We start from the raw sequence: 12058 nt of genomic DNA, 5'->3' as shown, positions 1-12058 counted from the left end.
TCCTGAACCCTAATATTAGGGCCTCTAGTCCATAAATTAGTGAGTGGCTGGTCTTGTTTTACTTTTTCTAACTTTATCGAGTTGAAAACCTGTATGTTTTTTGTACTATTTATTTTCTAGATCTCGCGTTTATAAATTTGTAATTTGGTTTGATCTTAATGAAATATTCATTTCTCTCTTGAAAAAAATCATGAAGTATCAATTAGTCACATAAAAGATTATATATTTTTATATATTTCTATAAAAAATCAACCGAAGTACAAAACCAAGAAGTTTTTGCAATGAAGCAAATATGGAATGTGAATTACTATATGAAATGTTGGATAGGGTGATCAATTATAATGGGGACGTATATCATATGCACATATATCCTCAGAAATTGGGCAGCTTAGTTTGGAATTCGGATAAAAAAGGAAAGCTAAAAGAACAATGCTATTCATGAAGAGAATTTGATATGATCAGAGAAAGAAAAGATCTTCAAAGTAAGAAGATGAAGAAAAGAATGGTGGGGCGGGCGGGAGAAACATGTGAAAAGGACAGTCTTGAGTTAGAACGCCGCCGAAATTCGTTTCCGCAGTTTCTCGTCAACAAAGATACTTGTTTGCAGAAGATGCGGTAATGTCTCCGATAAGATACCACCACGTTGAGCAGAGGTTCCAAGAAAGGACAAGAATGAAGCATGGGATCATTGGATCATTAGAGAGAGAGAGAGAGAGAGAGAGAGAGAGAGAACGATGGAAAGAATCATGAAGATGTTGATTGGTTGAGGGAAAGAAGAACAAATGTGTAAAGTTAAAGTTAGAAATAAAATCAGGTGGTGGGGGTGGTGATCTTTATTGCCTTTTAATTTCTTTTGTTTAATTGTTGCGCGCCTTTTTGTTCTCTTCTTAACAAATCCCAAAGCAACCCCTACATTCCAAACCTCTCTTTGCTCCCTCTCTTTCTCCCCTTCAGTTCTCCAGCTGTGGGTCTTCTTCTTCTTCTTCTTCTCCTTCTCCTTCTCCATCAACTTCTTCTTGGCCTAGCTAAGGTGTGTTTCCTTTGTGTGCATCGATTACTCGTACGTATATGCATGCATGCAGGTGTTTGTTTATTAAGTCCCTGTTCTGAAATATGAGATTTGTGGTGCACTTGATCATCCCAGCCAGGTTATTTGTCGATCCCATTTTATTTTAGCAAGGACGAATAAGAAGAAGAGGAGGTGGTTCTTTTGACGAGGTTGATCGATCGATCAACTAGATACACACAAAATGGCTCCGGTTTCATTGCCTCCTGGTTTTCGGTTCCACCCCACAGACGAAGAACTTGTTGCTTATTACCTCAAGAGAAAGATCAACGGCAGAAAGATCGAATTGGAGGTCATCCCTGAAGTTGATCTCTATAAGTGTGAGCCTTGGGACTTACCAGGTACAATTATGCATTACCTTTTCTTAATATCCTCAGCTCGCTCTCGGGTGCTCCCTTATTCATATTTCATTAACTTCGTTTACTTAATTGTACGTTAATTAGGTAGTCATTTGCTCTAAGCTTTCCAAGTGTATGATTTTGCATACCTTTCAGCTTTTAATTGTTAATTTCATATATTATTCATAGTTTATATATGATAGAACAAATAAGAAGAGTAATTGAGAAACGCCGACAGATGGACCCTTCCTCTTTTAGGGTTTTTGTTGTGAACAACAAGTCTTATATGTAGTGAGAGAACGTGTAACGAAATGGAAGACCCAGGTCAAAAAGCTATAGTAGCTAGCATCCAAAAAGAAATTAAAGGATTGCTTTGTGTGTGCGGGAGGTATGAGTTCCAAGCTAGAAATGCTTTGCATGCACTTCACTTCGTCCATACCCTTTTGATTATATTACTATAACACATTATAATTATATATAACATACATAACAAGCTCCTGAAAAAGATTCTTTTATAGGGAGACTTGAAGAAAAGTAATCAGATTTTCTGTGTAAATATATATGAGTTTCATATCTTCACGTAGATGTTTTCATATTTCTTATCGGGTATGGGATTTCTCGAATGATCGTCCTTAACTTAAGTTAATTAATTATTGATAACTTCTGTTGTTATATTTGAATTCAATTACTGATGATTCAGCTGTTGCAAGCATGCGCGCTATTGTTTTCCATAGTTTAACCGAAATAAAATGTTTACATAGGGAAGTCACTACTACCTAGCAAAGATCTGGAGTGGTATTTCTTCAGTCCTCGAGATCGAAAGTATCCCAATGGATCGAGAACCAATCGAGCGACTAAGGCTGGATATTGGAAGGCAACCGGAAAAGACCGCAAAGTAAACTCACAGACAAGGCCTGTTGGCATGAAGAAAACCCTAGTTTATTACCGAGGAAGAGCACCCCATGGCATACGAACTGATTGGGTTATGCATGAATACCGTCTCGATGAGAGGGAGTGTGAAACTGCACAAGGCTTGCAGGTTCAGGTTTTTCTTCTAAATTTGTTCTCCTTTCAAAGTTCATATATAGATCAATTCTCAAATGTTAAAAATTGGTTGAAAATTAGGTAACGTTCCTGAATCCCTTACGTATATATACATATATATATATCTGCAGGATGCATATGCGCTTTGCCGTATTTTTAAGAAGACTGCGGTTGGGCCAAAGATAGGAGAGCATTATGGTAGCACAAGTAGTACTACTAATTATCAACTTACTAGTGACCATCACTCGTCTAGCGTTGAGCTGTACTCAGATTCAAGATGTGATCAAGATTTTGAGAGCTCCGGTTACAATAATCAGATGGCAATGAATACTCCATGCTCGTCAAACATGGTTCATACATCCTCATCATCTTCTCTTGATCATATGGGTAGAAGGAGAGATGGAAAATGGAGCCAGTTCTTGTCAAAGGATGCATTTAATAGCTATTCCTCATTTCCCAATCAGGGAGCCATTTCTTACCCTCCATCTAAGGTATTAGTCACCCTCAGTCTTCTGTTACCGTTTATCTTTGCGATATTCTCTAAACACTTGTAAATGAAACTTGTCTGGTAACACGGTGACATACTAGTCAAAATAATTTGCATATGGCCGGGAGAAACTCAATGCTTTATTGTTGGTCATGGCAGGTTGATATAGCATTGGAGTATGCAAGGCTGCAGCATCGGCTCACACTTCCTCCATTAGAGGTAGAGGATTTCCCTCACGTTGGGTTTACCGACTACAAAAACCTGCAATATTCAGGTCCTGGAGTTGAGGGCACAGGTGCCGAAACTGATGCGCTGCAAGAAATTCTCTCGGTTGCGCATGTTTCTCAAGAAATGATAAACCAGTCTAATAGTTTCGCGGATCAAACATGGGCTACTGCAAACTATGCTCCAGGAGCCAATGATTTCTGCTTTATGGTTGACAGAGATGCTCATGACTATAATCAGATCACAACTCATCATGACATGAATCCTATGAGATATGTGGATAAGCCATGGGATAATTCATATATGAGATCGATTGATATCGGAGATTTTGGGGATGATGCTTTCAAGACAGATAATACAACCGAAAATCTGAGGTGGATAGGAATGTCAGACAAAGATTTGGAGAAGGTAAGCGAGCATGCATTTGTAGTTCATTTGCATGCATGCATGATAAAGCCAGCTCAATAACAATTTGTAGTTAATTTGCATGCATGATAAACCAATTACTATCTTATGTGACTGCGTGCATGTATTTATACTACCTACTTTATTAGCTAGAAGGAATACTAAATACTTCTATTTGAATATTGATAGAGTTTTACAGAAGAACACAAGATAGTTCCGATAGAAAACATTGCAAGCTTTAGAAGGGAAGAGCAAGGGCATGAGGTTCAAGGTAACGACAAACATCCTGAGTTACGTACTTTTGTTGGAAAGTTCGTCCCAGTTATCACACCAAATAATTGTTTACATAATAATGTGGTTTTGTGGATTCAGAAAACTCATTTTATTTCCGATAATTGTTTCACTAATTAAGAATCCATAATATTTTCAGGTGTTCAAACGGAGAACCATAGTGGCATCATCAAGGAATTCAATGATGCTGAGACAAATGATTACTCACTTGGGTTCATCAATGATGACCCAGATGAGAACTTCCTCCATGATGGAAACATAGAGACAGATTATTCGTCTTCCCCGAGCTTTGAAGTCATTGAGGAAATCCAAGTTAATCATGGAATGTTTGTCTCAACCCGTCAGGTGGCAGAAACATTTTTCCACCAGATAATGCCTTCAGAAACAGTTCAGATCCATTTAAACCCAGTGTTGGTCCACTCGTTCTTGGTAGAGAAAGTTGATGATGCGCAAGAAAAATCTAAGAACATTAGAGGTCGTTCTTTCTTCGAAATGTTCAAGGAATTTGTGATGGAGAAATTTGTAGGAGTTATAAGATCATCCACGAATTGGAATAATCCATGGAGGAAAATGGCAAGTGCCATGGTTTGTGCTGTTACACTTCTGTTGATGCACACCATTTCTATTGGGGAACATATGGACGATGAAAAATTCATGGATGCCTTCACTACCACTACCGCAACCACTGCTATTGTGATGGAAGGACAAGATGCTTCTAACATCAGCAGCAAGAAGAAAAAAAAGGTTTGCTTGGTGAATATAAGAGGTGGGAGTACTTGTAGCTTGTTTCTGAAGAAAATAGGGATTTTCCTCACAATTTCTTTGGCTCTTTGTACCATGTGGGCAAACCACAATATCATTACATCTTGAAATACTTCTTTTATTTGGTTCTAACAATAGTTGTTTGGTTTGGGAGGGGGGATAATTCAGCCTAACCCTAACTTAAAGTTGTCTTAATACTTCTTGATATTTAAGTATATTTACTGTTGACATAAATTGTTGTAAACTTATTTGATTTGATGAAGATTATGTAGTAGTCGTACGTATTTAATGAAGTTTTTACCAGGTTTGTTAATGCCATCTATCATTTACGAATGGATTAGCTAGTTCTGAACTGATACATTTGCTATGAATTGCACTACTACAAAGTTCCCCAATAGAACCACTTTGAACAGTACATCAGTGTGAAACTCAACGATCTGGCTAGTGTATCACACTGATAAACCTATCAGTGGGTTTTTCTTCCCTCGCACTGATCATCAGTGTGGAATAGATACAATTGATAATAAAAAAATACTTGTTTAATCCGTATGTTACTGTTATTGGTGTTAAAAATATTAGCGGGGCCTTATCCTCTCGCTTATCACACTTGAAAAATGTAACGACCCCAAAATTTTGAGCTTAAAAACTCAAAATTTTGAAAGTCGTTAAATACAAAATAATCTCAATGAAATCGAAATCATTTAAAATGTCACAGCGGATCAATTCTGAGTTCTCAATACAACTCGGACAAACCAATTATTACAAACCAAATTTATAATCCATACATAAAATGGAAATGTAATAATCCTCACAATCACTCACAAATCTCACAAATAAAACCACACCAATTCTCACACACAAATCCACGCTAAAAACCTCACCACAAGTAGGATACGAACGACTTCGAGCCTCCGGAGTCACCACTCAATCTCCACTAATCAACACCTGCGGAATTATCCCCTACACCATCGGATTGGTGCACCGGGATTGTAAACACAAACCCGGTAAGTTTATAGCTCGTATGAGTAAAATGAAAATATAATCGCATATCAATATATACGAAAAATCACAAATCATCAAATATAAATGCACTCATGAGTCAATGGACGGCCCATCTGGTCGTCCCAAAGAAATATGAAGTAAAACGCTCATGAGAAATTAAGTAACCCTTCTGGTTACCCAAATGCATTTATATTACGGGTACCAAGAACGCTGGTACACATCTGTTACCCCTCTCGTAATACACCGCCGATATTGGATAGCCACCCGCTACCCAACATCCAAAACAATCTGAGTACCCATGAGCACATAACCACCCGTTACCTCACATGCAGTACTAAGGCAGACAGACTATAGCTCTAACTGTATCGTAACTTTCACCCGGCCAAAGGCTAGGTTTCGACTTGCCAAACACGTACAATAATCTCACATCATATTGTATCAAACATCAGGTCCGAAGACAAATCACATTTTAACAATCTCAATGTTAAAAATCACGTACAATAATCTCACATCATATTGTACAAATCAAAATCACATGCTCGATATATCTTGTCATCAAAATGACATCATCACAATAAAATCATAACAGTATATTATATAGCAAACTATATATATGTATTTATTTACCATTTATACGATATATATATAATCCATTATATCTTATACATGTCATAATTTATAAACACGTCCGAAGACAAAACGTTTAACAATCTCTATATTAAACTAACATGCTTGTCATCGAATTAACCTAATCCAGATGAATTCATAACAATATATAATATAGCAAATTATATATATATGTACTTATTACCATTTATACAATATATATAGAATCCATTATATTGTATACATGTCGTATTTCAATATTAAAAACTCTTGCAAATATCTTAGAATCACCGCAAGGGTAGATTCGTAAATATGTGAGATTTTACTCACCTTATCGACTCGAGCGTAATTCCACAATTTTCGAAGATAATTCATTTCCTCGATTTATCGATCACCTTGAAAATATAAAAAAAGAATTTACTGTTCACCGTCACCATTCAGTGTTACTGTTAACTGTTAGTATTCACGTTACTATTACTATTCACGATCACTATTCACAGTACTATTCACGATTACTATTCACAGTACTAATCACGTATTAATGTACAAATACATAACCAATACGTATCGTTGTACGAGTACATACTGTTTACGTATTTCTGTACGTATAACTACTATTCAAATGTACGTACTGTTTTAGTAAATAATAATTACCGTATTACCCTTCCAAAATTACTTTTTATCTTTACTGAAAGTAATTTAAATTTACATTTACCGAATGTAAATAAAATTTATATTTACCGAATGTAAATAAAATTTACATTTACCTAATGTAAATAAAATTTACATTTACCGAATGTAATTCACCTTTTTACATTTACCGTACGTAAAAATAAATTACAAAATTACCCTTCTTGGAATCACTGTTCACGCCGCCGCACGTGGCGGCGCGTGGGGTGCACGCGCCACCTCCGGCAGGCCGCGCGTGGGGCACACGCGCCGATGCCAAACACAGCGCGTGTCACGCCACCGCCGCCCCAAAACTCTCCCTCATCTCCTCCTCTTCCTTCCTACGGTCGCAGACCATCTCCTACACCTCTCACGCTCCCCCACGCGCCGCCTCTAGGCGGCGGTAACCCTCTCCTCCATTCTCTTCCGGTTTCTCCACAATCAATCCAGAAACCAACAAACAACATCACATCCATTCTAATCTATCATCTCTTACCTCAAAAGGATGCAGGACCGTCGTGAGGACCTGCGAGTATGGCTGACGTCGAAATGCGTGGAGGATCGGCGAGTCGAGCTCCCTTCTGTCGTTGATGGCTTCGGAGGCAAGGTGAGGCGAGGGCAAGCTATCCTCCGAGGACATGCATCGTCGGGGGTGGAACTGGTGGCGTCGAGTTGCAGGTGGGCTGCGGAGCGTCGGTGTGGCGAACGACGACGAGAGAGGACGTGATCTTCTCGGGGTTTAGCAAGGAGAACCGTGCGGAGCTTTTGCGAGGGGCGGTGTGTGACACGGACCACGGATCGGCGAGATCGCCGGCGTGGAAGGAAAGGGTCGGGGAGAGAGAGAGAACCGAGAGAGAGAGAGAGAGAGAGAGAGAGAGAGAGAGAGAGAGAGAGAGAGAGAGTTTTCCAATTATAGAAACCCTAATCTCATAAATACTCTATTTATACTAGTTTTCAAATCGGAAACTAACTTTCGACGTTAATAACTTTTACATAAATCATCCGATTAGAAAGCGTCACATACCCACGAACTCGTATTGACGAGCTCTACAACATTCGTGAAGGAAGTTTTTACAAACGAGCGACGGAATAAAAATCGACATATTCGTTCGGAAACATAACGTTTTTCGAATTAAACGTTCTGAGAACGTTCCCGTTTCTTGTTTCATAACGTCGCAACCACTCACACTCATTCTAATTAAATTTCAAAATTTTAAAGAATTCAAATCAAACTAATATCGTTTGAAAATTTAGGGTTATTACAAAAAAAATTGTCCCCAACCTTATCCTCTTCCTCTCTCTCTGAGATGGATTAGAATCTGGAACCGAATCAGCAACATCCATCAGATTTGAAATCACTGAAATCAAAAAATGAAGAGGGAAGAGACAGAGAGATTAGGATACCTTCGTCTTCTTTCAGATCTTGATGGAGTCTCAAGAGAGCTTTTGCTCCTTGGCCTGATGCTCCATCAGGACATTGGAGTCAATTAGGGCACAATTTTTGGTCAAAATTAGCCGGTTTGAGTGAGAAAAATGACCTTTCGCTTCCAGCGGATAGCGTCGGAATTCTGAGAAGGAGATCTTTGAAGACGCTTTCATCGGAGAAGTGAGATCGTCACCACCATTCTGAGCGAGTCGTCCGGCGGTGCTGATTTTGCGGCCGCTCGCTGCTTGACATTCTCCTCCATAGCTGTGTAACTAAGAAGTAACAGCAAAGGAACCTGTCATAGGAAGTGAGCAGAGAAGAAATCTTAAAGATATCAGGTGAGGCATCTCAATATGATCCTCTTTGATCTTACACTGTTGTTACTGTTTGAAGTTAGACTCCTGTAGTTCTGTATATGCAGGTTCACAATCTCGCTTATTTCCGGTTCCGATTTGGTTTTCTGGTTTCTTCTCCGCTCTGACATTAAGTTATGGTTTGCTCAGGAGAATTCGTAGGAGGAAGACGAAGAGAAATGAGGAGCTTTGCAGTGAGCTCCTGGTGTTTGTCGCCGCCGTTGGACTTCCACAAGGTTATGTGCCCTCCATGAAAGAGCTCTCGCAGCACTGAAGGTATTCTTTGATTTCTATTCTCATCAATTTGTGAGTTTTAACTCGGCTTTCGGAAATTAAGTGTTTTGCATACTTAGGGTTTATTTATTGAATTAATTTAGATTTGACTGCGTTAGTCTGCTCACATTTGCAATATGAGGTAGTGTGTATTAAAATTGAAGACTTAGAGACTGGTTTTGTGTTATGTAAAGTGAATGATAGGACTGACAGAAATTTTCATTAATTGAAAATGGGGGGCTTTCAGATGATGCTACCCTTCAAATATGAGACTTTGCTCACCTTCTCCATGCACAGACATTTCGTTCTGTTTTGTGCACTGAAACTTGCATAATTGTCCACAGAACCTTAAATGGAAATATCTGGTTGTTGATATAAGCTTTCTGACCATCTGTTAATTTGTTGCAGGGTTCAAGTGAGCCCTTTAAACTCAAATAATAAGACAATAAAACTCAGTAGTCATAGTCTAAAGCCTATGATCATGCTCCCTACTGTGGAGCCAATAAGAAACTCAACGATCATCATTGTCAGAGGGAATAAACTTTGTCCTGACAAACCTGTGGTTAAGAACTCTAATGTGTCAAATTGGAAAATGTTCAAGTATGATGTATCTGTCATTATTTCTCGTTTTAGTTGCTCTCTATAAATGTTCTGAACGTCATTTTGAATTTTACTGATATCTAAGTGTAGGAATATTGGTGGAAATAAAGTTTCTTTGAATGCTGTACCTCAAAAGGAAGTTAAATCCCATCGGAGTTTAGAGCAAAACAAGGAGCTGCAAGGCAATTTGAAAATAGAAACTAGGCTGATTGTTGATGGTAGTGTGAAGATGCCACAAAACCTTCCCTTGAAGCGAAAATCATTTGAGGTCATATATATACTTAAACCCGCAATTTAGTGTAGATCTTTTCCCATGTTTGAGAATGTATCATGCGTATAACATTCCAAATCGGAGCTTCTACTTATTCTGTTCAAATACTTTATGAAATTTTTAATTGCTATTTCCAAATTTCTTATAAATCCACGTTAACTTTGCAAGGATTAAATCCAGGTTCAAGATCCTTGAAGTTTCTAAAACGTCTCTCTAACTAAAGGAGCTTATGAAATAAAGGTTTGTATGCATACACAAAATTTTTTTTATATGGTAAATGTATTAAAGATGACACGTGGCTTGTCATTTAGGCACGCCCATGGTTTAAAGGGTTAGAATAGGATAAACTATATCAGATGGAAGCTGCTTTTACACCAGAGGTTAACAATGAGTTAGATACTCAAAACTTTGAGAAGTTTGAAGAGGTAAGGAAATGATTATGGTTATTTCTTTTCGATGTGGTTGCTCCAATGCTCTTTTCCATCCTTTTGTTATTACAGTTGGCATTAATCAGTCTTTTAAATTTGATTATGCTTGAAGGTAGCAAAGTATAAACTTTTTGTTTTTGTTTTTGAGAACTATGAGTAGCATGCTTGAAAGGCAATCCATAATTGTGTGTTTTAAAAGGGAACTGGAATACAGAAAATTTTTGCCTTCTTACCGAGCATATTTCTATTATTGATGAATTAAATCAGAGTAGGCTTACCACAGGAATGATACTAAGAATACTTGCTTGCTCATGTTTACCATTAATGACACGTCAATAAGATATTAGGTTTTGTGATCCCTGGATTTAATGATTATCATTGTCTCTTTCAAAAATTATGTTCCAATCTAGTGTAAAGCATTACTCCCATCCCCCCTCCCTTTCCATTTTTTTTTATGTTTACATGAGTTCATTATGCAAATTAAGCATATATTCTGCTTTCCATGCTTGCAGTTGGGGGCTTCAGTAGAAACTCCACCAAAATCTGGTCCATGGAGAAAGGCAAGTACTATATAATTTACTAAGCATCTTTTATTTTTCCCACTTAAGACAGCCTTTTCTTTTGTAGACTGTTGACTTGTGAATTATTACCTTATATTCATTTCGAATGCTGTCATCTATGGATACAAATTTTGTTGGTTATACGTATTGTCAATGAACATCACATGCTTGGGATTGGTAAGTATTGATGCATCTGAATCAATAGCATGATTATTCTTGAATATCCGTTGAAATCTCTAATGAAGATTCTTACCGATGAATGAAAACTTTTGATGCGGCTGAGTTGAAGAAAAAGACTAACAAGCCAAAGACACCTTCTGTTAAGGCATTATTTAGTATGTGCTCCTTGCATTCAGTGTTTTAGGAAAGTGAAGCAATTTTTTGAACTGCTCATTATTACTAGCTATGATAGGTCTTTTGTTTCAGATGAGTGGAGCCACTTTGTTCAATCTCTCTATTCTTACATCTGATATGTGGGTTTTGGTTGTTCGCATCTTGTTCTACCACCAGGAGGTACTTTATTGATCTGATAATTCTTTAGTGAGTCTCATTCTTTTCTTCTTTCAATTGTTTCCAATGGTATCATGGTCTTTTAGTACTTCAGATTTTCTTAATTTTCTTTATACAATTATACTATATCTAAATATTGAATTACTGAGTTTCCATTTGCTGCTCTCACTCAGTTTCATTCTTGTGAATTTTGCAAGATGAATATTAAGTTCTTGAATCATTTTTTGGGTTTAGTCATTGTTGATTTAGGTAATAGAAAAAATGGTAGGTGCTTATGAGGCGATCTCTGTTGCTATCTATCATTTTATAATATGCGGCTTCTCTTATGTTGTTGCTTGTCTATACATTGTTTCAGTCTTAGTGCTTTGTGACTTATGTGAGTATTGATGTCATCCATTTCAAAGAAGGCTTGCAGCTGTGGGGAGGAAGAGCCTTAGTACTGATGCTTAATTTTTGATGTGTAACTATCATATCTTTGTAATAGTTTTATTTGTTAGCTTAGTTTTAAAGTTTGCTACTTTGAATGGTGTATCTATAATGATATTGAACTCGTTTGAGGCATTGAATATAAATACAAGATTGTATAATGGCACCTCATATTTTTTTTTAATTTAACCTCACGACTTTGCCACTGATATCAGTGGGCACTAAATAGACACTAATAAAGGGGTTGATGCCTTGGGCTTTGGGATGCCACTGATGCTCTAATAGTATGTATTGCCCCATTAGCACCTGCTACATA

General features: G+C 37.6%; 1 protein-coding gene and 1 long non-coding RNA gene across 5 annotated transcripts; both read left to right on the top strand.

Annotated features, from left to right (window-relative positions):
* The first annotated feature begins 1250 nt into the window (after positions 1–1250).
* On the top strand, positions 1251–4817 carry LOC126786594 (NAC domain-containing protein 54). The gene is made up of 6 exons (XM_050512454.1): positions 1251–1407; positions 2166–2449; positions 2580–2939; positions 3095–3568; positions 3755–3836; positions 3996–4817. The coding sequence occupies exons 1-6, from the start codon at positions 1251–1253 to the stop codon at positions 4724–4726; spliced, it is 2088 nt and encodes a 695-aa protein (XP_050368411.1). The 3' UTR covers positions 4727–4817.
* A 3357-nt stretch (positions 4818–8174) lies between these two features.
* LOC126786852 (uncharacterized) lies at positions 8175–11897 on the top strand. Of its 4 annotated transcripts, none has more exons than XR_007671229.1 (6): positions 8175–8659; positions 8825–8950; positions 9638–9815; positions 9999–10058; positions 10130–10243; positions 10759–11897. It is a non-coding gene; the product is annotated as an uncharacterized LOC126786852 (long non-coding RNA). The 4 variants fall into 4 exon arrangements; XR_007671230.1 differs by having other exon boundaries at positions 9987–10058; XR_007671228.1 differs by having other exon boundaries at positions 9638–10058; positions 10759–11319; positions 11672–11897.
* Positions 11898–12058: the final 161 nt, after the last annotated feature.

Source organism: Argentina anserina, chromosome 1 (genome assembly GCF_933775445.1).
Source record: "Argentina anserina chromosome 1, drPotAnse1.1, whole genome shotgun sequence".
Taxonomy (NCBI): Eukaryota; Viridiplantae; Streptophyta; class Magnoliopsida; order Rosales; family Rosaceae; genus Argentina; species Argentina anserina.
This window is presented reverse-complemented; position numbering and strand designations above follow the sequence as displayed.